This window comes from Anastrepha ludens, chromosome 3 (genome assembly GCF_028408465.1).
Source record: "Anastrepha ludens isolate Willacy chromosome 3, idAnaLude1.1, whole genome shotgun sequence".
Lineage (NCBI taxonomy): Eukaryota > Metazoa > Arthropoda > Insecta > Diptera > Tephritidae > Anastrepha > Anastrepha ludens.
Genome location: NC_071499.1, coordinates 95,516,236 through 95,542,595, shown reverse-complemented (window position 1 = coordinate 95,542,595; position 26,360 = coordinate 95,516,236). Strand labels below are relative to the sequence as shown.

The window sequence follows — 26,360 nt, the reverse complement described above, 5'->3', positions numbered from 1 at the left end:
GTGAATTCCGAATGGTGATCACGCACCAACCCACTCGGCTACGGCGGCCGTGGATTATATTGGGTCCGCCTAATATTTCCCCTCCCACTTTCGTGTGTGCTGCATCCCGACAACTATGTGTTTAGCAGCAGCTCTAGCGATTCCTCTGCCGTAGCAGTCCAAGTTCCATCAGGTTTTTTAACCCAAGAAGCCATTGAATGGTCCTTGGAAAGAACACGGCTGAGCCTTGCAGAATCCCTGGTGGATTCGATTGAGGAACAAAATTCCCTCCAGCTCTCTTTTTTGGCGGCGCTGATTGCCCTCTTGTACTGTCTCCGTCTTTCTCTGTACAATTCCCAATTTCCCGTGAAGTAGCTGAGGTTAAACGTTGATTTAGATTTTTGCCTTAGTTTTAAGAGCTCACTGCTGCACCAAGGAGGGTGAGTTTTTTTACTAAATTTTATGGGGTAGGACGTTTTGTAGGCCCTACTAAATGCCTTTTCCAGTGTTATGACCCTACTGTCAAGGTTTTCCGTGAGAGTGATTTGAGGGATAGGAATCTCTCCTATCCCTTTGTTTACTGCATTTTTGAACCTCTGCCAGTTTGTCCTGAAAGGATTTCAATACGGTAAGGGTGGATCTACCTTAAGATCGAAATCGTAGAGGATCCAACTATGATCCGAAAATAACCTTTGTTTTTTAAATACCCTCCAATTATCTACCCTTACTGAGCTATTTTCAGACAGTAGAGTAACATCTATCACTTCCTCCCATCCTCTGAAGTTTTCTGTACTAGGAAAGGTGGAAGTGGGAGTGTTACCCCTGCTACATACAGATAAGTTAGTATTGATAATAAAATTATATAAAGACTCACATCGGTCGTTTGTCTCAGAGCTTGCCCACAACGCATGCCTCGCGTTGGCGTCGCATCCGACTAGTAGGATGTTGTTTCTGATGATCGGCACTGAGCGGTTGTGAGCCTGGAGATAGGGAATTAGTTGATTGGCTTCAAACTCCAGTTGCGAGCCCTCGGCCTTCGTGGTATCTCGCTGGCTGGAATGAGCTTGAGCCTCAAGCCCTCCCAGCTGTTCTGAATATCGCCAATCGCGTTTGTCAGGAAATGCAATGAGTACTGGTCATCACATTTGATTACCCGGCAACCGCGAACCACTTCCACCGAGTCGAAACCTGGCGATTGACCCTCCGAGTTCGCCATGAAATGGTCGACGATTATGGGAGACAACAGTGCCTCAATCTCCGACCATTTGTCAAGCTCAGGTTTGCCGCGGTTGGAAGTTTCGTCTACCAGTGCCATTTGAAGATGATCCCGTGCTACCTCACTGAATTGTTGGGTAAGTTTGGGAACAACCGCATCCTGATCTGATATCTTGTGCTTCTTTGTTGCCCTCTTACTTTCGTCTTGCGAACGGTTACGTTTTTTGGCTTCTGTCTTTCGGGCGGTTTGGAATGCCATGTATTCGTCCACTAACTTTTGATACCTTGCCTTGTCAGCCTCATCTTTAGGATGAGCTTTACCTTCGGTCTCGTTCTTACGAATCCTGCCAAGGATAGCGAGAGACCTCTGGTAGAGCTTATACCTTGATGGGCCTTTATTAACGCGCTTTTGCCCCACGGCTTTAACGGATGTTGTCAGTTCATTTATAGTTGTTGGCGTGCTGTGGCCACAGCTTTACCCTCAACTGTTTCCTGGCTAGAGGCCAGGAGCTCATCCTCCGAGGAAGATCCGATCCCCAGTTTATCATGGGTGACCGATTGTTTATCCTGTCGCTTAGTATGTGTGTCCGTTTGTCTGTCCTGTGCTGTGAATGCGTCCGTCCGTCTTTCCGTCACTTTGCCCGTCTGTTTTTCGCCACTGTTTGTTTTCATTTTTTCTGGTTTGTACGGTCACCTGCCCCGCCCAGGGAACTGCGCATGATGCCATGCGCGGTGACCAAAGAGGAATTAGGGAAGATAACCTGTCGATCATGGCAGCGCCCCATACCATGGCAGCGCCCCATACCATGGCAAGGCCACCGTTACAACTTGAGGCGGCCTGATATCAGGAGGGCTCCGTTCGAAGACAGCCTTGTTTAGTCCCCCGGCTGCCAAACCCACCCAATAGGCACGGGTCGCATCACACCTTGGGTTGAGGAAGTTTTTCAACGAAGTTTACGTCTTCGGACAGTATGGATCGCGGGAGACCTACTCTCCTACCTGCCATATCTGTGAGGTGTTCCCCTACCCACCACCCGGGGACGCGGCCTCTAGGGATAACAGGCTCCCCCAAGAAAAAAGCCCGTGTTCATACACGCTTTGCATACTTTTTTGTCCTCATTAGATATCCTTTAAAGATGTCCTTCACCTATCACTAGCAGCCAATTGTGCAATTAAATTAGCTATTCCTTCTCCTTGTCTTTTCTTCATATCGTTAATAATAATTAAACAAACCAAAAACTCCAAAAAGCTTTCAAACAAATATTGACAGCTGAGTGTCAATTTTGCCATATGAGAACGGGCAGCTCCTAAATTCTGTCCAAATGTGCAAGGGTATAAATAATTTGCTACAGACCGAAGTTTGCCTTCCTTACTTATTATCTATGGATGTATTTATATTTGTGATACTTTGTATATGTTTATATGTATAAACGTACAGGCGAAAACCTACAACGGCTTATTTATAAACATCCTGTGTCATTATGCAAGCAATTTGCTTAGGTTTTCGGTGTACGAAGCAAAATCCAAATATATGAAAAAAAAATTACAACCAATTATCTTTCTCACAATAAATTATTGTGGTTTCGGTTAGATTTTGTGGATTAGGTACAATTGAAATCTACCCTAAAACTTGTTCATTTTTAGACAATAAATTGAGTTTGCTTTCATTGCACTTTCTTTATTCTCTAATTAGCCGACAGCAGCATGGCAAGGCAGCCCTTTGGTGCTTGGTGACCACATTGACCTACTTGGCAGCGATGAGCTTAGCTACAATAAAAGCAGAGCACTTCAGCAATCAACAAATAGCCATTGTTACTAAAGTAAAGTAAAGCAATAATATGATGTTATACATACAATGTATACTAAAATATTAAAATCAAAAACAGAAAACAATTTGACAAACTATAAAATATGATAGTAGTAGTAGACTACAACCCAAGCTTTTCCTCTTGAGAATTCATTTGCAATATCAATAAATTAAATCGAAAATATCGAATCCAATTTTAAATCAATACATTCGTTCCAAAACAAAGTGTGACACTTCAAAAAATCGATATGTATATTAGGTGGCGGAAAATTCGTCATTTAATTTTGTTTTTGAGTAACTTTTTTACTAAATAAAAAAATATTTTACGTGATGGGAGTTTTTAATTTGACCCTTACACACTCTTTTGCTTGCTTGCTTGTGTACTGAAGCTGTTTTCTAATAAATCTTCCGATAGGGTGCTCCATCGCCTGTAAATAAAGAAATCAATCGAAATTGAGATTCCGGGTCCCAAAAATTATTATTGTGGTATATAAGCAAAAGAAAGAAAATTTGAAATCTTTGACCCTCAATATATTTCAGTATCCTTAAATTTTCATTGTTTTTATTTTAAAGAAAGATATATGTAGATAAAGGATGTTATAGATAGACTTATAGAGAAAGGACTAGTGATAAAAAATACCAGTTATAGAAAACTTTGGCATATTAAGGAACTGAATAAACTTAAAAACATGAGAAACAAATATTTCAAAAAGTTAAGTTATCAAATTCCATCACTCATAAAGACATATATTGGCATTTTTTTAGAGAACTTAAATTTTGCTCAAGTATTCCTTCCGTTGTCTGTTATATTATAAACTCAAACATATTCTTTTCTAGACGCACCGAATCTTTTTTATTAATTTTATTATTAAAATTTTATTAGAATTATGTGTACAAACCGCTTTTCCTTAGCGACATCTGTTTCACTTAGTTTTAACTTTCACGTTACTACTTACATTCGCAGTAACAATTATCGATAACACAGGGGTGTATTGAAAAAAAAAAACTGCATAATCTATGATTATTTTATAATCTCAGATTTCAGGAGAGTAATTTTGTATGGGCAATCTCGCCTTTTAATGACGGATTGGGAGCTAAGCTCGAAGAAGTAGAAAATCCAGTTATATGTGAACCTATTATAAGCTCGGATTTGATTTATGAGTGTCACTTGAATATGGATTCCTCAGTTAATATTGGTTCGTTAACCATAAAGCATTCTGCAATTTCCTAACCAGTTTTATTAATGTTTAACTAGTCCCTTGAACGGGGAAAATTCGGAAACGCCTGGAAAGTAGAAACTATTAATCCAGTATTCAAAAGAGGGAATTAGATTAATATTACAATTATAGACCAATCTCCAAATTATCTACCTTTTCAAAATTACTTGAACTTATTGCGAAAGATGAAATTTATTTTGCAGTTAATCGTGTAATCCCAGTAGACCAACATGGTTTGGTAGTTGCGGTATTTTCTGAATATTGTGTAATATCAAAAAAATTAGAAGTAGGCAGTATGTTCAAAAGCATTTGATGAAGTCAATCACATGTGTTTATTTTCCAAATTGAGGGCCATAGTGTATCCCAGGGAAGTATACTGGGTCTCTTACTTTCTATAATTTGTGTTAATGACATTTCTAATTGTTGTAGTGACGCAAATTTTCTTTTCCATGCTGACGATCTCAAGTGTTTTTATGTCTTTTATTCTAAATTTCGTTCTTTTGTACCTACTTGATACTATGATAGGTACATTGGTGGTTCTAGTTTATCCAGTCCAAGTGAAGTTATTGATCTTGGTGTGGTATTTGACTCTAAATTTTCTTTTCAAAGACATTTATATTACACCATTTCAAAGCCATATTCCGCACTTGCGTTTATTTGATGTTTTATTTCGGAATTTGTTGGTCCATACACACTAGGGCTGGATATATTTGAAATGAATTGCTCCATTGGTTTGGCTGTTATTAATTTTGGCATCCTAAAAGTGAAAAAAGTCACACTGTGCGCTGTGTCTAATGCAAAATTTACGTTAAAATCGCCACTTAAAATCATTGGAACTTTATCGTAATCTTTTCTAAGTATTCGCGATACTTCTGGTGTATACTTTATTAAACTTTCGTGAATGAATTCCGTGATGCTATTTATTGATTGATTCGGTGAAATATAAATTGCCACAATTAAAACTGTTTTTCCATTGCTCAATCTGGTTTCGCTTGCACATTTTTCTCCCACTTTAGAGAGCTGAACAGACAGTGATTCTAGTTGCTGTGCATTCAGATCTATCTGTGGAGTTACAATGGAGTTACTACAATACTCACTATACTAGCGTGGCTCAGTAGTACGCAGCCACACACATATACGTGTATCAACATATAACGCTTCGTAGTGTCGCTTTTTCGTTTCATCGAGTCCCAAATCACTCCCAACGATTTCAAAGAAGTTTTCACTTCAAAAAAAAAAAAAAACAAATCGGCTGATTTACCAACACCACTTTTCGCCTTGGGCTGATTATTAATCAACTGGTTGAAAGTTACCTAAATAAAGAGAGCGAAAAAACATCTTAAGAGTTCATTTGGCTTAACCCGTTCGATCCGAAAAGCCGCTGAGGTAAAGGGAACTTGTTTTACGTGTTCAATCGTTACAATAGGGAAAATAAAAGCAGTCCATGACTTCAGGATTTGAATCGGGTAAAAAGGGATATATACCTCTCTGGTGCGTCGCACTTCTTTTACATACAAAAATGAAAAAAAAAAACGTTTTTTTTAATTTTAATAATTTAAGAAATGGCGGTGAAGTTGACCCTCGCGAAAAATTGGACCTGTTGTTGTCCATTTTGACTCATTTATTTATCTGAAACAAAAAAAAAAAAAATTAATCAGTGTGACTGTAGCTATGTCTGTATATGTATGTACTAGTATAAAAAAATTGACAAAATGGCGCGGTTTCGAATTTGACACTCTAAAAATCGGTTGTTTTTTCAGTTTTTTAATAAAAAAAATACGAAATAATTGAAATAAAAATATTACTCTAGTACGGGTGATAGCCATTGATGTTGTGAACGAGATATTAAAATTTCAGACGATTTAGTTGAATTGTTTTTTGTTTTTGACAACACCAGGCCGAAAAAAGTAGTTTAAGATAATTGAATTCAAAGTTTTGACCGTTTAAATGCGACCGCGTGTCGAATCTGATGCCGCCGCGTGACGAATCTGACTCTACCTGCTAAACCGGCTGTAGCATCGAAAATACTGGGAATATCCTCCTACAGTATATTCTTGAAAGCCTATACTTTTGAAATACAAAAAAAAACGATTTTTTGAAAATTCTATATCACCGGACCCATCCACATTCTAGTCGGTAATTTTCTTTCATATCTTTCATGGCTGAGTTCAGGTAATTTGATCGATGCATGCGAGAGTTGTGTTTAGTTAAACGCCAGGAGTTTAAGCATCGTTATCATATTTAACAACAATTCCATTTAAAATAAAGGGAATGGGAAAAGGTTATCACTTTCATTTTGGACACATTAAGATTGAGTATGTTTCTGTTTGACCGTAGAGAAAGTAAATCTTCAGCAAGTTCTAGGGTTATCGGTTAGGTGTATTTGCGCAAAATCACCTTAAGAGGAGAGTAAATAAATTTCTGCAGCATTTTTAATAGCTTTAATATAAAAAGTAGATAAAACTGGATCAAGAATGGAACCTTGCGGTACACCAGATGCTGTTGGCATTAATCTAGAGTAGGTATGCTTGGGAAGAGGCCTTTGTTATCTATTTATTAGTAATATTTCTATTAGTTCAATTGCATTTCCACTAAATTAAAAGTATGAGTTCAGTTTTTGAAAAGAATTTTGTGGCAGACAGAAGCAAATACTTTCGAAAATTCTAAAATGTAAGTATAGTAAAGTCGCTTTTATCAATGATGGCTGTATATCATCTATGCTCCTGCCAGTATCCGAAATGGTATTGTCTGACGAGAGCTTTGCCTATTGAATAATTAATATTGCAATATTAATAAAATTGGATAAACAATAGTAAATATATAGTAATAGAAAAAAACATAAAACAAAATACTAATAATAATCACATAATTGTGGATATAAATATTTCTTAAGGAAGGTTCTCCGGTTGGGTTGTGTACCAGCATTATTGTGGTGTTATTTTCAGTAGAAAAGAATGTACGCGTGCAGGCAAATCTATGTTCGTCATCAACTATGACTGTAATTTAGTAATGTACAATATCATAAAATATATGTATGTATGCTGCTGTGTGAATGTCCTTTCAGACTTTATCTTATTGTTGCTACTGCAATACGACTTGTCTATTTATTGTCAATATATTGAAAGCTGCACTTTAGTGAATTTCCGTAGGGAAAACTTTCGACAGCATTCACAATCAAACATATTTAAATAATGATTTAGCTTTATTACTTGTTTAATAGTAATGCTCTATTCCTTACTTTTTAGGTCAACTCTATGTGTGTATATTTATTGTGTTATTTGGCTTTGTACTCTATCTTTTCGTTTTTTCAATAATTCCACATGTTTGGTTTGCCAGTTATTCTATAAATAATACGCAACTATTAGGAAAAATTAAAAATTCCCACTAAATCGGATGAAGGACCTCCCCTGCAATTACATCATAGTAAACTTAAGCCGATTTCTAGTAAATAGTAAGTAAAAATTAAGTTTATTTAAAAGGTGACATTGCGCTTCAAAAAAAGTTCTTTCACAGTTGTGAGTTTGGGGAAACCAGTTGGGTTTTACAACGTCCTAAAGTATAGGTAACAAAGAGAAAATTGGATAAATTATTAAGTAACACTATGGCCAAGCTGAAAATTTGAAGCAGGCATTCAATTTTGTGTGCGGACTCAATACAAATACAAAATCTTAATTGCCTTCAAAGAATTTTTGTTTTGTGTTAATACAGGGGCAGCCGGTTGGTCGGTGCATGACTACAATTCAGAAGTACATGAGTTCGAAATCTCGGACATGAAACATCTTTTGAAAATTTCTAATTCTTCTATCTTGCTACTAACCCTCCTGACCTCAGGCTCAACGATAAATCTTCCCGAAACTTAATCCTTTTTATGATTAATGTGAAGTTGTTGCGGTTGTACATATACTATAAACACCACCGCTGGCCAATGTCTACGGATACGTCATCTTGGGTATCATTGGCTCTCTTACGGAACTATACGGTGTTGGGATAAAACCCATCCTAAGCTTCATAAGAGAGTCCAACTGGTTCCATGAAAAATAAACAATAAGGTTCCCGTGTTACACAGTGGTACCATAACGGACCTTCATGGTCTAAGGGTTTAAGAGTAGTCAGAGGCCTGAATAATAATGATTTTCAATAATTTTCTTTTGCAAGTCAATTGTTTTATTTTACAAAAATAAAAGCGTTGCATTAATACATCATGTTTCGTCTTGACTTTAGCAAGATTTCAAAAAACAAAAAAAAAAATGAATTGCTAATTGTAAAAGTTATCGCTGTTTGTGTGTTTCTCCCGAAGTCCCTTGTGATGATCATCCCAAGTATGATACTTGGAGATCCATCTAAAATCAATCGAGCAAGAGAAATTAGTTTTTTTAATAAATAATCTTGTGCGTGATCGAAGCTTTTTTTTCAAAATTAACAGTGGGCGCCATAGGAAATATTTTTCAGATTTTCAGGAAAAAAAAACCGACAATTAATTGTATAAAAAATCGAAATTAAAAAAAAAAATTCCTTCGATCAAGCCCGAGTTTTTTATGTTTTTCAAAAGCAGCATAAGTTTTATTGAAATCTACCAAGCGGTTTTTAAGTTACAGCGATCACCAGTTCAAAGAACATAGTTTTCAGAACGTTCCGAAGCGCTCGAGCGCCCTTGGTTAATTGTTGAACAACTCGAAAAGTATTTGTCGGATTCACTTAAAATTATCACACAACCCCCTAAAGGCACTCAAAGCCGACTGCCACAGTCTAATGCTTGTAGATAGAATAAAAACACTAATATTTTTTTGGGGGACATATCGATGGTTTTCGAGAAAAGCGACACAACTGCGTCACTTATCTATCACGAACTCAGAATTTTGTATTTTTGAATTATGTCACTTTTCTCGAAAACCATCGATATGTGTGGTCTGCTTGAATGCAAAAATACTGGAGCCAACAAGTTTATTTTTTGCGACGATAAAATTTGGGGGTATTTCCCTTTAGCTTTTCTTTGAAGTCCCAAGTAAAGTCATTTAGTAAAGAATCTGCCAGCGGTACACTTGCGAACCAATAATCGGTTTTTTGAGATTTGTTTTCTTTCATATCGAAGCGCATGCACATCTTGACCAAAAGTTGCCGGAACAATAGCCGGGTGACACCTAAGGCCACTGATTTGAGCTCTGTGTTTTTTGTTAAGTTGACATTCCTACCAAATTGTATGGCCATTGCCTGACATTTATCAAAGTAAATTGAATAAATCTAACTGTCCAGTTTTGAAGTCGGATTTGAATTTGCAACAACGAGCTTCCATTCAATTTTGCGCTAAAAATGGATTCAATGTTGCGAAAATTTTTGAAATTTCGGGAAACTGTTTCGGTGAGTCCATCAAGTATGTCAAACATAGTGGCAGGTCATCGATATCGAAAACTGATGAAAACATCTATTAAATAAAAGAAAAGTTGATCAATGACCACAAATTAACCATCAGAGAGCTAGCAGAGGACTTGAGTATTTCTTATGGGCCCGTTCAGGACATTGTAGTTAATGATTGAGGCTTGCACCGTGTTGTTGCAAAGTTGGTCACAAAGGACTTGAATTTCATGCCAAAGAGGGACCGCGCTGATATCGCCCAAGACATGATTTCCGAGGCTGAACCAGACTAAACATTCTTTAAAGGCATCATTACTGCAGACGAGGACTGAACCGAACCGAACCCAAAATGTCAGTTGTCGGATTACCCACCTAGCACCCCCAGCATGTTGCAGAAGCCCCGAAACACCAAGATTCTCAAGCGTTTTCTTCCGAATTCTAAAGGAGAATCCTGGTCCAGCTCCTTTCTGTCGCGATAGTGGATGGCATCAGAGCAACGTGAAGCTTATCGCCTGTGCCGATCAGAGATCAACTAATCTTTACAAAATAGCCATTTCAAGGATCGGCGAAGTATGGCCTGGGCCTAAACTCGAGGTAATTTTAAGGGATGACATCCCCAGTTTACCAAGAACTAGGGCCTGGTTACCAGTGGAGCCATCAGACCCTCCAAGGATTCTTGAAATGCTGGCGCGAACTGACGATGTTGTAAGCTATGGGGTTTCGTCCATAACACTGAGGGTCTATAATAAGGGCAAGACGTCTAATTTAAAGGACTCGGTTTTACCTGAGATAGGCCCCACGGCGGAATCTCGCTCCGGTCCTAACACTGCTACAGCGCTACGAGAGGCATCGGCTGATGGCAGTATCTCTTCTTTGTTAGATAGAGTACTTGATACTACTGTCACTGATGAGGAAGAGCTACTTGCGTCAGACTCAGATGATCCTAACTAAACGGCGGTGGAGAGGAAGCCCAGTAATCATGATGTTACGGGTTCTTCAAATTAACCTTCACCACTCAAAGGTTGCGTCCACCAACCTCATAATCCACCTGGCCAAAGGTGGATATCATATCGACCTGATTCAAGAACCATGGGTATCGCATGGACTTGTGGGCGGACTAAAGGCTTAAAAATATAAACTGATGTATGCTCGGTAGCCGCCGTAGCCGAATGGGTTTGGTGCGTGACTACCATTCGGAACTCACAGAGAGAACGTAGGTTCGAATCTCGGTGAAACACCAAAATTAAAAGAAAAAGGAAGGCATTTTTCTAAAAGCAGTCGCCCCTCAGCAGGCAATGGCAATCCTCCGAGTGTATTTCTGCCATGAAAACGCTCCTCATAAAAATATTTGCCGTTCGGAGTCGGCTTGAAACTGCAGGTCCCTCCATTTGGAGAACAACATCAAGACGCACACCACAAATAGGAGGATGAGCTCGACCAAACACCTAAAAAGGGTGTACGTGCCAATTATATATTTATATATAACCTTATACAACTGGCAGCCTGGAGTAGCACTTCCGACAAAAAGTTTGTCACATCAGGTCATAAATATACCAAAGATATTAAAGATATGGTCGCAGAAAAAGGCAAAGTACGTAGATGATGGCAGCAAACAACATCTCCATCCGACAAAAAACGACTAAATAAAATTACGAAAGAAATTTCCAAGAAAAAGATTTTAAAAACAGATCTCTGAGTACTTATCTAAAGGGCTTATCAAACGAACGCAGCACTGATTATGCTCTGGAAATGCACAAAAAACTTTTCACAGCCAGTAACGCAGTACCCACCAATCAAAAAAGAAGACCGTTCTTGGGCCAAAAGCAGTAAAGAAAAAGCTAATGCTTTTGCTGAATACCTCGAGGGCATGTTTAAGCCATATGACACGTCGAGGGCAGCCGGAATGCAGCCACTTACCTTTCAAACTGATGCCGAAATTCCCCTTGTTACGGATTCCGAATTGCTTGGTGAAATAAATAAGCTAAAATCAAAAAAGGCGCCTGGGTATGACCTTATTACTGCTGAAATTTTAAAACAACTTCCTCAATGCACAATATATACAATAAGTTTACTGAAATAACGAACGTCACATTCAAATTGCACCATATCTCTATATATTGGAAAACTGCTGAAATAATTATGTTTAATAAGCCAAGGAAACCAGCGCATGATGTCACATCGGCCTATCTCGCTCCTACCAACTATATCAAAACTGATGGAAAAGCTTTTAGCCAAACGCCTCAACATAATTATTAAGCAAAGAAATATAATACCAGTGCATCAATTTGGTTTTCGCACAAAATACTCCACCATTGATCAAGAACACAGAATTACTCGCAACATTGAAAATGCCTTTGAGGAAAAAAGGTGTGCTCTGCTGTCTTTCTGGACGTGTCTAAAGCCTTTGCCACGTTGGGCTCCTCAACAAAATAAATGCACTTCTACGAAGACACGATCTTAAGGAAATTAAAGCTGGCGTCCCACAGGGCAGCGTGCTGGGGCCCATTCTTTATATTCTTTTTACATCCGATTTACCTTATGACATAAATTGCTCCACAGCAACTTTTGCTGACGACACAGCCATCTTATCGGTAGGAGAAACTCAGACTGACTCAATCAAAAACCTTCAAATTTATTTAAATAAAATCTACGATTGGTTCATTAAATGGCGCATAAAACGAAATGAAACAAAATCGGTTCATTTAGACTTCACACAGAAGAAAATCAATTATCTGCTGCTACATATAAGCGGCGTGCAAATCCCGTATCACAACGCCGCCAAATACTTAGGTATGACACTAGATACCAAGCTTAGGTGGAGTGCTCACGTTAAAAATAAAAGAGAAGAGTTACATATCAGATTTAGAAATATGTACTGGCTCATGGGCAACCAATGAGCCTTATCGCTATACAATAAAATTATTTTATATAAGCAGGTGCTTAAACCAATTTGGACCTATGGGATCCAGCTATGGGACTGCTCAAGCTCAATCAACATAAAATCCATACAAATATTCCGAAATAAGGTACTACTCGTACGATGCGCTGTTAATGCACCTTGGTACGTCCGCAACACCGATATCGAACGCGACCTTGGCATCGAATCAGTTGCCACTTCGATCAACATCAACGCTAAGCCTCATATGGGAAGACTACGCCAACATGTAAATAGCGAGGCCTCAGCCCTAATTGACCCCGTTAAACGGAAAGAAAGACTGAAATGAAAAAAACCGCACCAACTCACGCAGTAGTTCATTTCTCTGCAAGTCTGATGCAGAGTATTTTCAAATTTAGTTGTATTGTAATATACAAAAATAAATCCAAATTGATCGCTAGTTTATAATATAATTTATTAACTACAGCTATGGTCAAACGTTTAGCGCACTTAAAAAGAGTTCAATATAATGCTCGATTAAATGATATGAAACCAATTTAAATCCAGTTTTTTTAACTAAATATTTTTAACACTTTATTATAAGACAAAATAACTTAAAGTAGACAGTTTTCCCTAGTAAAAATATGATAAAATAAAAGTAATTCTTATTTGGTCATAGAGGGATTTGGACAAAGACTTAGCGCAGTTTTGATTTCTTGATATGAAATATTTGTAAGAATTTAGAAAAGATTGTTGACTATTATTATTTACCATATCAATATTTGGTAGACTAGCCGTTATTCTGTATAACTGCTTCACACGTGCGTGGTAAACTTTCTATTAACTTTTGGCACCTGTCCAAAGGAATAGAATTCCATGCTTCCTGTACACCTTCCCAAAGTTCATCGATATTTTTAAATTTTTTTTGTCCAACCATCGTCTTCACATCATTCCACAAGTTTTCGATTGGTTTTAAATCCGGACTTTGTGCCGGCCAATCGAGCTGGGTAATATTTTCCTGCGAAAGCCAGTTTTTGACCACTCCCGCAGTATGTTTGGGATCGTTGTCGTGCTTAAATATCCCATTTACTGGCATAAACTGGAAAGAATATGGCTCCATATTAGTTTTAAGTATATTCAGATACATATGCTTATCCATATTTCCTTCTATCTTGACCAGCGGCCCAACCCCGTGCCACGAAAAAGACCCCCAAACTTATAAATTCCCACCGCCATGCTTCACCGTCTTTTTTGTGTACCGTGGATTGGTTTCCTGATTTTTTTCACGATGTACATACGTTTTTCCATGAGGACCGATGCGGTTTATTTTAGTTTCATCAGTAAAAAGTACTCATTTCCAAAACTCTGTCTTTTCGAAGAGGTGCCTACGCGCGAATGATAAATGCGCTTTAATATTCTTTTTTGATAGGAGCGGTTTTTTCTGCTTATGCGACCAAATATTTTATTTTCATTCAGACGCCTTCGCACGAGCTTACTGGACACAACTAAGCCTAATTCTGCCCTTACTTCAGCCGCTATCGTTCGTGAAGACATAAAAGGATCCGATCGACTTTTCCTTACAATTATTTGATCCTCCCGGGGGGAACTTTTACGTGGCGAAGCTTTACGATTTTTTTTTTTGTTTTAATAAATTAGCATCCGACTTGACATCTCTGATGGCATTGTATACCATTTTTCTTGAACAATGCACTATTCTGGACATCTTCACTTGATTGGCCCCCATTTGGTAAAGGTTCCATATTATTTTTCTTTGTTCAACTGAACAACACTTTCCTCTTGCCATTTTAGCAAAAATTTAAATAATAGACGTTATTAATTAAATATTCACCACAAAAAATAGTTATTTGCCGAACCGATCGCGTGTTAGAGAAAAACACGTGTAAGTGCGCTAAATAGTTGTCCAACGTAATTGAGACAGAACTCAAGAAAAAATAAGCAATAACAAATACGAAAGAATTATAAAGGTTATTTTTTGGGCATTTGAAGAGACCCATAAATAATTCTTATCATGCTGAAAACAGAACTAGGAAAATTTGCACTCTCTTAGAAGTAACTGCATTATTTATCAGTATAATATAAAATGCGCTAAATGTCTGACCATAGCTGTAGTTACAATGTAAATAATAATAAATATAAAAATAAATCTATGTTTTGAATGCTGGAAATTAGATAAATGTTCGTCCACACAGCGTAATTTACCATTCAACACGACAATAAAAAAAATTAATCAATAGTGCAAGCCAAATTTTTATGATGCCGATTTAAAAGACTTTACCTGCAACAATGGTCGTACATTGATACATACATCTAAATAATACCAGCAAATGAATTTTGGATATGTGTACGCTATGCCAATTTACACAAAACCTTCAGTGAATTTGAAAAATGAGCTAACTAAATCGCTTAAGCATTCGTTAAAGATCAACAAACTCGTTAGGTTGAAGAGATAAATCTATAGGAGTAGAGTCGCGTTGGTCCGAGCTGAAAAAATATGTGAAAGCACAATAACAACAAATCACAACAACGACCACACAATGAAAACCATAGCGAATTGCAATGGTTTACGAAACAACAACAATACCATACATCCGGATTTAATGTAATAAAAACAAGCAGCCTCTACTCAAACTCTCACATATCCCAAACAGCGCACATATGCGCATACAAGTATCAACCAAAATAAAGGGGTAGCAGTCTGCATTTCGCCTTAATATAAGTCACAGAAATATCCTTCTCGTGCGCCACGGTATCTCTTCCTTTGCTGATGCGATGTCGTTGGCTCGGAACAAAAAATAAAGACGAAAAAAATAATATATATAAATACAGTGTCGGACAATATTGTCAGACACATTGAGCTGATACTTGGTCGAATTCGTCGGGCTGTATCTTTTTGAATACATTGCAAAATTCAGATCTGGACACTATAAAATCAGAAACATTAAGCTGTATGAATTCAGGAACGAAAATATACATTTATTCATGGATTGAATCACGTTGAAATCAAAAGTAAAATACAAAACTAAAAACTGATGTGACAAAACGTATTGGCTCAGAGTATAAGCATCAGCATTTAATGTCATATCCTTGGTTTGGCGTAGGATTGTTTAGATTTTCGGTCATGGTGTTCAAAGTGCTAGTTCGAGCATTTTTTGCTGCCTCAAATAACTTGTCCTTATCACCGTTAAAGTCCCCCTCGTTTATACGCTTGGCCACAATCTCCGAGCAACTCCAATTCGATTGAGATCTCGAGACTGTTTCGGTTATTTCTAAATGTTTACATTCTCCGTTCTGATCCAGCTTAAAACATATTTTAATGTAGACTCAGAGTAGGGGCATGTTGCATTTATCACGTTTTCTAGGATGCCCTTATATACAAGTCTGCCTATTATTGCATTAATTCGATGAAGCGGACCAATGCTATACTCGGAAAAGCAATCGCACACCATTGTTCCCTCCTCCATGCGTGACAGTCCCTTGACAGTAACGCGATTGAACCACTTATTTTCTGGTCGGCGCTCTCTTTTCATGCCACCAGAGTCAAACTTTGATTCAACAGAAAATAGGACAGTTTTCCATCTCTGCACTGACCAGCCAAGATGATCCCGAGCAAATTTTAGGTGAGCTTTGCGATTTTTTTTCGGAAATATATGGCTTCTTGGCAGTCTACACCTTTTTGACCCAGTTGCGCACACTTTCTGAACTGTTTGACTGCTTACTTTGAAGTTAAGGGACTTAAGGATGCTGACTGCCGACTTATCGCATATTTTTTCAAATGTCTTATTATTCTTGTGTCTTCTTTAAGTGCGGTACTACGTGGTCGTTCCCTACAATGCAATGTTTTGAAATGAAACAAATTTGTTTGAAATGAAACTTCCTGTTCGCTTGGGTAAGCAAAACTTAGCACCAGTGACTCTGTGCGTTAAATTGCTTTTGTAATTACGAATAGTTTTTAAATTCAGTTGAATGCTTTTTCTTTCCTATTTTGACTAAATTTAATTACGTATTGAGAGTACAAATTTATGATATGAAAATGACAAAGATTTTATCCAAGAAACGCAGGCAAATATTTTAAAAATGTTGCGTGTTTACAGCTGGCAAGGAACTTTTTTTTTTTTTTTAATTATTCCTACATTAATCATACATCTGTCATACTGACATCTAGTACATTTTTTGACAATTAGTTAGGAAAATTATTAAATACAATATATTTCATCATGGCCAGTGCCAAGATGAATACAGCGATTACTTTTTAGGAAAAGAATTACATTTTATATATACAGTTATTTTAGTATATGAGAATTAATATTTAATTTAATAGGTCAATTGGTCGGTTTCTCTTCAGACGTCGTAAAGTTCTTCTTTCAAGTTGTGAGAGTGTATTGACTTCTCTATTTTTGTGTTGGTTTATTTCGTTAAAATACCTTGTTGATATTGCGTTTAATTTCTTCGTCGATTAATGGTATATTGAACGTAGTATGGATGTCATCATTTTTTGTGTACCTGTCGGACATTGTTATTATACGTAAGATGTTTTGATTGTTGTCGCTGTACTTTGTTTATGTGAGTTCTTTTTGCAGTTCCCCACACTTGAAGTCCGTAGGTCCAGATTGGTTTAATGACCGCCTTGTATACTAAAAGTTTGTTGGAAATATTGAGCTTAGATTTTCTGCCTATTAGCCAATGCAATTGTCAAAATTTTTTCTTTATTTGTTTTATTTTCTTTTTGATATGATCTTTCCAATTTAGTTTTGAGTCCAGATGGATTCCAAGATATTTTGCAGATGTTTCAATTTGTATATTTTTATTGTTGAGCTTAATCGGCATAGCAGCAATCTCTGTTCTTGTCGTAAATATTACTTGTACAGATTTGTCCTCGTTTACTTTTAAACTCCATTTGTCAAACCACTTCTTTACATTGTTGGTGTACATCTGTAATTTTGTTGTTGCGGTTGAGAGGTTTTTGTCAGATGACAATAAAATTGTGTCGTCTGCGAATGTTGCTATAGTAGAATTAGTTTCGTCTGGTAGTGGTATGTCAGAGGTGAATAAGACATATAACAGTGGTCCTAGAACGCTGCCTTGCGGAACTCCTGCTGTTATTGGATGTATGTGTGAGTATTTGCCATTGTATTTAATGTAGAAGCATCGGTCCGTAAGGTAGCTCTTGATAATTAAATAATAGTCGAGTGGTAATATTGTCCTAATTTTATGCAAGAGGCCTTTGTGCCAAACTTTGTCAAAAGCTTTTGCGACGTCCAAAAATACAGCAACGCAGTATCGTTTATTTTCCATGTCTGAAATTATTTTTTGTGTAACTCGATGTATTTGTTGGATAGTTGAATGTTTTTTTCGAAAACCGAATTGATGATTTGGAATGATGTTTTTCGTGTCAAGTATTGGGGTAATTCTGTCATGTAAAAGTTTTTCTGCAATTTTAGATATAGTCGGAAGTAGGCTTATAGGTCGATATGAAGTTAAAGCTGTTGGGTTTTTACCCGGTTTTGGTAGCGCAATGATTTCTGCGACTTTCCATACTTTTGGGAAGTATTGTAAGCGAAAAATTGCATTAAATATGTTTCTAAAAAATAGGTGAGCCTCAATTGGTAGCTCCGTAAGTGCTTTGCCTGTCAGCATATCATATCCGGGTGCTTTTTTATGTTTAATTCGAGTTTTGATGCATACTATCACTTCTTGTGTGCTTGTTTTTCTTATTTTTGTGATGGTATCAGTATTAACATTACTAATCGTGTCAATTTGTTTATGTTCATCGTTCGATAGGACATTTTCAAAATAATTTCCCAATGTCGCTGCTTTTTCATCATTTGTAAAAGCCCATGTGTTGTCATCTTTTCTTAGTGGGGGTTGATGCATTATCTGGTTTTTGAGTTTTTTTGTACATTTCCACAAGGAATAATTTGTGTCATGTGTAGGAGTTAAATTTTTTAGATATTTTTCAATTTCGTTATTTTTTATGTCACATAAACAAGCCTTCAAAGTTTTTGTAGCTAAGCTTAACCTCTGGCGATCTGGTTGTTTGCCATCTTTTTCTCAATTTTCCTTTTTCTTTCATTTGCTTCTTAATAGAAAAGTCATGTGAAGTGTTTTGTGCGCTATATTTTTGCTGCGGTGTGAATCTGAATCCTGCGTCAATAACTATGTCATTAAAATGTATGATGCTACGCTCTATGTCAAGTTGTGTTTTCAAAGCTGTACTTAGAATGAGTTGTTTGGAGATGTGTTTTCGATACTCATCCCAGTCAGTCCTCTTTGTAAATATTTGGGGTGTTATCTTTATAGGGTCAATTTTTGATGTATAGTTAAGTATTATCAGCGAGTGGTCAGAAGATAGTTCATAACTTGGTTTAAGCTTCTGTTGGTTATGGTTAATATTTTTTGTTATACAAAAGTCAATTAAATCTGGAATTTTTTTAACATCCGTAGGCCAGTAAGTTGGTTCACCCGTACTTCTAAACCTGCAATTTTTATTTGTGGATTGCGTTAATTAAATATATACCTCTTTTATTAGTCAACCTTGAACCCCAGTCAGTATGCTTTGCGTTTAAGTCTCCTCCAGCAATGAATCTGTTGTCTAATGTCTTAAAATAATCATCATATTGATCCGTCTTTATCGAGAGTGTCGTGGTGGACAGTAGATAGAAGATATTGATATGGGTCCATTGTTGTCAACAATTTGTATAGACGTTGCTTGGATGTGAGGTGACACATAGGGCAGTCGTTCAGTATGCTTTATGTTTGTTTTGATGATAACGGCTGTTCCTCCATGAGCTTTTCCGTCGGGATGATTAGTTGCATATAATTCATATCCGGGAAATGTTAAATAACTTTTGTCTGTGAAATGTGTTTCTGCAATTAACGCAATATCAATTTTTCTGTCAATTAAAAACCGCTTCAGCTCTAAATATTGCCGAGTTAGTCCATTTGCCTTCCAGATAGGAATTTTTATGTTATCACTTTCGTCCATTCGAGTTATTTATTAACATTGTAATTATGTTCATCATATTAGTCATTTGGGTGATTAAAGTTTTTATCATGTCTTTGAGTTCATCAATATCTTTGTTGTTTTGAGGTTTAATAGTTAGTTCTGGTTCTATGACCTGTGGATTTGATGAGGCTATTGCATCAGCATAGCTTATACCTGGTATTACTGTGGGAATTACAAGGAATAACTGTATTTGTCATAGCCTTCTAAGTTCATTAATAACGAGTTCAATACGTTTTGTGCCGCATTTCTTTCACAAGTGTCGTTCTCTTCTTGAACTTTGGATAATTGTAAATAATATAATTCCGTGAATAGCACTTATGGGTAAATTATAATATCGTATCTGTGTTCCAAGCTGCATAAAATAAAATTCATTGCGTAATTCTTTAAATGTTTCCTTGCCAAGTGAATTTGGGCCCTCAGTTCAATATGTTTTGTCCGACACTGTATGTACATATGCAGGCTTGTATCTTTACGTTGACCTGTTTTTTTTCAATATGTTATTATTTGCACTCAAGCCTTACTTTCTCTCCTTACTTTGCTATTGTTTTTAACATTCTGCCAGCACCGATTTTTTGGTTGTCCTCCCCTCTTTCGCACATCAGCTGCTGTTGTTATCATTGCACTTTTTGTTGTTTTCTGCTTTTCACTACTTGGCGGGCGGCAGACTTAATTTGACGCGGGCACCTAAATACGCCCAAAGACACGGAAAATCCACTGGCATCCACTGACAGGGCAAGTGAATGAAATATGGCCGAAAAGCTGATGGGGCTACGCTGATACACAACACACTCACATGGACTCACAAGCATAAGCGAAAGTATAAGCGAAGGGATAAAAGAAAAATGGGATTTGCATTTACACTTTAATAAAAGCACAAACAAACACATACATATGCACATACTCGTACGTACATATAATAAGGCAGGGACATGCATTTACATGTGCGAGTGTACGCGTGCACCTAGTATTATCTGATACAAATACAGTATCGGTTTACAAGAAGGTTAACATGGATATACTGCAAAAACTTGTGGGTGTATTAGTGCGTTAAAAAGGAAAAAACCCAAAAAAACAAATTGCAAAGGAACTGTAGACATGCCTTCACATACCCACACAGACGCGTATACATATTTACAAGAAACATATGCGACTCTACAAATGTATCTACATATCCACATATATAAATACATATGTAAAGTATACATACATACATATATGGACATACAAGTAGGAATGCCTTTGTTATTCGAACAAAAAGAAACGGTAATTTGACGACCGTAAACTGTGTTCCAGAGCGCTTTTTGTTGACTACTTAAGCAGCGACATAAATTTATTGGATAACCAACGTACATTGCCTTCCTATAAGGCTTAATATTTGAGAGTGTGTGCGTATGTTTTGCGTGCGCACGTATTTTTTGCACTAAATCTCTTTTATTCTAATAAATTTGCCAAATAAATTAGGTGAAAAAGTGTTGAATTCGCTTGTGGCTTTGGTGTTCGCGAGTGACCTAAATTCATTAGTAAAATCGCGAAATAAATTGGTATAAGCTCAAAAACGTGGAAACTCAGAATAGTGGATTTTATTTGTTTTATTATTATTGTGTATAAATCAACTAAAGCTGTGGGATATTAAAAATGGTACTACGCAAACAGAATTTGTAGATTCTGAAATAAATTTGTGAGAGTTATGGTACCCACACTCACCCACGTTACCGTAGTCCCTGTCTGTTTGTCGTGAGATACACAAAATTGAGTCAAACTTGTGCCCGTAGAAAACAGCTGATTTCGTTTGGTTACATATTTAGACAATATACCGATTCGTGTGGGCTTGTTTTAATTGTATCGACACATTGTATACATACTTTTACATACATCCGCGTTGCCAGTTAAAATTTTTCGTATAAAAAGCTCAAGTCAAAAACCAACAAATGCAAATAGTTCATTTATCCATAATGAACATTATTAGGCAAATTATTTTCATAAAAATTTTAATTTGCCCTAATTTGTTTTGTTATTGATTTGAGAGCAATCAGCTGATACGTTTTTACGGAATATACAAAATTGTTAATTTACACACGTACACGTTACGGTAAGGGAACGTACGTTTACGTCGGTGAGGGTGAAAACCATTAGTCATGGAGCGATAATCAGTTGAGCAATGCCTAAAGTGATGATGCAAATGTTTACATACTGAGTGAAGAGACAAATTATGATCTAAACGCATATGTTAGCAAGCAAATTTTCCACATTCGGAGTAATGAAAAATAAATGAAAAATGTTATTCAAAAGGGAATCAAGGACCCAGAACATACCACTGTTTGATGCGTTTTTCGGGCTGGTGGAGTGATCGGATCAGACTTCTACGAAAATGATGCCGGTAGCGCATTAAATGACGTAGTCGTGGAAAATAAGTGCCTTCACCACCTACCACACAGCGTATGATAAAATTATTTTATTGAGAACAAAGTTCCCAGGATGCATTATTTTATAAAATAACGCGGTCATGTCGGCAGAGATTTTGCGACTTGACACCATTAGACTTCTTTCTTAGAGGTTGCGTAAAGGGTATGTAGACCATAGCAATAAGCCAAAATGAGATGATACGCGTTATAAATGATATACAGCCCGAACTCTCAAAATGTCATTGAAAATTTTGGCATACGCACCTTATGTTGCCACAGGAGTCGTGGCGAGCATTTACCGGATATTGCAAAAACATAAATACTCTAGACGTAAACTTAACTAAAGTTACTTAAAAATTTCAAGATGTTTTCCTAAACCGTCCAATAATCCCACGCACTCGTATCTATAAACCAAGTATACTGCTTTCCATCAGCTAATCAATACGTTTAGCCCTAAGGCTTTGTATACGTTTTTAACTTATAGATTAAATGAACAAATAAATTCTTTTTACCGTCAACTTAAACTCAAAAATGTATAGCGCCGATTCGACGGAGAAGTGTCATCTAGGATTAAATATAAAGGGAGATTTTTTAAGAGCTATAGAAAAGTTTTTCAAAAAAACACACTTAAAATTCAGGAAAATGCATGAAATTTTTATTTAAATCGATAGTACAGTCCATATAATTTAATAATTGAAGATTATTTCATGCAAATGTTGACCGCGACTGCGCTTCAAATCGTCCATCCGCTTAGTCCAATTTTGGCATACTCTTTCGAATGTTTCGGCCGGTATCTCACATATAAATGCTTTACGGTTGTCTTCCAATGCGTTAATTGAAGCAGGCTTGTCTGAATAGACATGAGCTTGAACATAGCCCCACAAAAAATAATCTAAAGGCGTTATGTCGCACGATCTGGGTGGCCAGTTGACAGGTCCCGAACGTGAAATAAAATGTTCACCGAACTCGCCTCTCAACAAGTCCATTGTTACGAGTGCTGTGTGGCATGTCGCACCGTCTTGCTGAAACCACATGCCATGCAAGAAAAGGTCTTGCATTTTGGGCAAAAAAAAGTTGGATATCATTTCACGGTAGCGCTCACCATTAACAGTTACGTTACGATTCGCAGCATCTTTGAAGAAGTACGGTCCAATGATACCTCCAGCGAATTCTTCTGGCTGATCTTCACTCCATAATCGACAATTCTGCTTATTTACGTACCCATTGATCCAAGAATGAGCTTGGTCACTGAACACAATTTTTCGATAAAAAAGCGGATCTTCCAAGAGCCCATTCACCAAAAATTCTGCGCTGCGGTAGGTCGTTCGGCTTCAATTCTTGCACCAGCTGTATTTTGAAGACATGTGCAAATTTGGGTTATTTAAGATTTCTCAGCAACACTTTCATACATTTGATAGTCAGTAAGCAATTTCAGGTCATCGAGAAACTGAATGCGATCATTACCTTCGTACTTTTAACATTCCGCATGGAATTTTCAATACTTCATATTTGAAAATACTGTGCCAATTAGAATAGAATTGATATTGCATTTTATATACATTTTATATATGTATATAAATGATATATACCTTCTTTGGACTGCTTTACGTCAGAAGAAGTTCACATAAAATCTAATGTGGTCAAGAATATGGCATTACCTAAGCAATTTTAAAGACCGTTCTCACTAAGGCAAAAGGTCCACTCACATCTCACGCTGACATGTCGGGCAACACAATGATATGCATTTTCTTTTTAAGAAAACTCAAAAGCCTTGGGTTAAATGGATAGCAAAGGTAGAATAAACACATAGTAATTTGATTATCGAGCCACTTGAAAACCCAAACGCAGTGCCACCAATTACATCGCAATGAATCAGGAGGTACTTCAATTGTGTGGATATATGTGAGATAAACTTTGAAATTAACTAATATAATAACAACACGTTTGGTCTTATTTAAGAATATTCGATTTAATATAAAATAACATACCTGCTGGGACCTTACCACCTCCATTTAGTTCATGCGCTGGTTTTAAAAACTTGTTTCTCGCGAACAAAACGGATTGCAATAAAACGTGGACCCGGGTAACCTTTGGTTGTATATGTACAATAAGGGTATCAAATGAAAGCTGTTGATAAGTGCTTTAATACGGGGTAATTTTCATACCTATTGATGACTAGGGTCTGGAAATATATGCCAAAACGTGGACCTGCCGTGTCTTTGCACCGAATTAAACCAAACTTACACACATTGTTAAGGAGGTATTGAAGATGGTTTCCGTATAGTTTGGATACCTATTGGTAGATAGGGTCTCGGGATATAGGTCAAAACGTGGACCCGGGTAACCTTCGGATGTGTATGTACAATATGGGTATCAAATGGAAGCTGTTGGTGAATGCTTTAGTTCAGAGTATTTCCATCCGCTCCGTGACTAGGGTCTCGAGATAGAGACCAAAACGTGGACCTTAGAATGTGTTTGTACAATATGGATATCAAATGAAAGCTGTTGATAAGTGCTTTAATACGGGGTAATTTTCATACTTATTGATGACTAGGGTCTCGAAATATATGCCAAAACGTGGACCCGCCGTGTCTTTGAACCGAATTAAACCAAACTTACACACATTGTTAAGTAGTTATTGAAGATGATTTCCGTATAGTTTGAATACCTATTGATAGATAGGGTCTCGGGATATAGGTCAAAACGTGGACCCGGGTAACCTTCGGACGTGTATGTACAATATGGGTATCAAATGGAAGCTGTTGGTGAATGCTTTAGTTCAGAGTATTTTTCATGCCGCTCCGTGACAATATGGGTATCAAATGAAAGCTGTTGATAAGTGCTTTAATACGGGGTAATTTACATACCTATTGATGACTAGGGTCTCGAAATATATGCCAAAACGTGGACCCGCCGTGTCTTTGCACCGAATTAAACCAAACTTACGCACATTGTTAAGTAAGTATTGAAAATGGGTTTCGTAAAGTTTGGTTGTAATTCGGAACACTGGCAACGGGTACAGCGTTCTTTTGAGTCAGTCATAATGTCGCTTACTTTTTTAACGCTTGGGGCGGAACTGAACTGTCAAATTGACAGTGTGAGTTACAATGTGTCAATATTTCTTTCTGATTTGGATGCCATAAGGAAAAAACGTAAGTGCAACATGTAAAAATTGTTTGTGAATTTTTTTGGAGTGGATTTTGGAACAGTGAATAATTTCTTACGAAATTTGAGAATGTAATGTGAAATCCGAATGAAATTAATATATGTGTTCGTGGAAAAAAAAATTTTTCGTTTTTTTTTTTTGAAAAATATAAATGCATAATGGTTAAAAAAGCTCCAATGCTTAATAAAACATATAAATTGAAACGAAAAATTCATGGATGATCAGGAAAAAAGACGATTGTTTCTTAGTTATTCATTTGCGTTGATTTGAAATTTAAAAACAATCTTCTTTTTTCCTGATTTTCAATTTATATTTTAAATTTATTCAAAAACAAATAGAAAAACAAAAAATATTGTTTATGCCAAAGCGCTTGAATAAAGAATAAAGAAATAAATAATATGAAAATCATATAATATATTTTCTGTTCTAAACCATATTTATTCTATTTTAGTGTGCCCAGCGAAGGGGGCCGGGTTTGCTAGTAATATATATGTCCGGTTTGGTGGGAAGCTCTTCGGCCTATAATATCACTAAAATGGGGAGGGTGCTCAGGACTGCATGCAATGGCATCACCGGAGCATGTCAAACTTGCCCTGAATGTCCTTTCGCACTTACTTCCTATCGACTTTTACGTTATTTCCATCGCAGCTCAAAGTGCAATCAGGTTAAAGGAGGTTGGCCTCTAAAGGAAATCTTTCAAGGGACATGGTATAATTTTCGCGCAGTTAACAACGTGTTAACACCGAACTAAGGACTATAATTTGAGGGCATGTACCTGGAGTGTCCGGTCCCTTAATGGGGAAGGTGCCTCTGCCCGACTAGTTGATGTCCTCGTGAGAGTAAAGGCTGTCATCACTGCCACAAGAGAGATGCAATGGTCGGGGCAAGGCAAGAAAACCATAGGACCTTGCGACGTCTACTACAGCTGTCATGTAAATGAGCGCAAATTCGGTGTCGGATTTGTTGTGGGAGAGAGACTTCGTCGCCAAGTACTGTCGTTCACTCCGGTGTACAAGCGTCTCGCAATACTCCGCATTAAAGCGTGAGTTTTTAACATCTCGCTCATTTGCGCCCTCGCCCCGACGGCGGAGAAGGACGATGCGACCAAAGATTCCTTCTATGAGCGCTTGGAATGTTCCTATGAGCGCTGCCCCCGCCACGACATAAAAATCGTGATTGGCGACTTCAACGTCAGGGTGGGCAAGGATGGAATAGGCGGTTAACGCGCCAATTAAGAAGAAGAAAAACACCATGTTTCTCCGGACTTTGAACAGATTTCTCTATCCGCAAACTTGAGTTTGAGGGTCGTGCTACCGCAATCTTTCC

General features: G+C 37.2%; 1 protein-coding gene across 1 annotated transcript; it reads right to left on the bottom strand.

Moving 5' to 3' along the window:
* Positions 1-973: 973 nt before the first annotated feature.
* LOC128857613 (uncharacterized) lies at positions 974-1,453 on the bottom strand. Its single transcript, XM_054093364.1, has one exon. It carries the CDS (start codon positions 1,451-1,453, stop codon positions 974-976), a length of 480 nt encoding a protein of 159 aa, XP_053949339.1.
* Between the last annotated feature and the right edge of the window lie 24,907 nt (positions 1,454-26,360).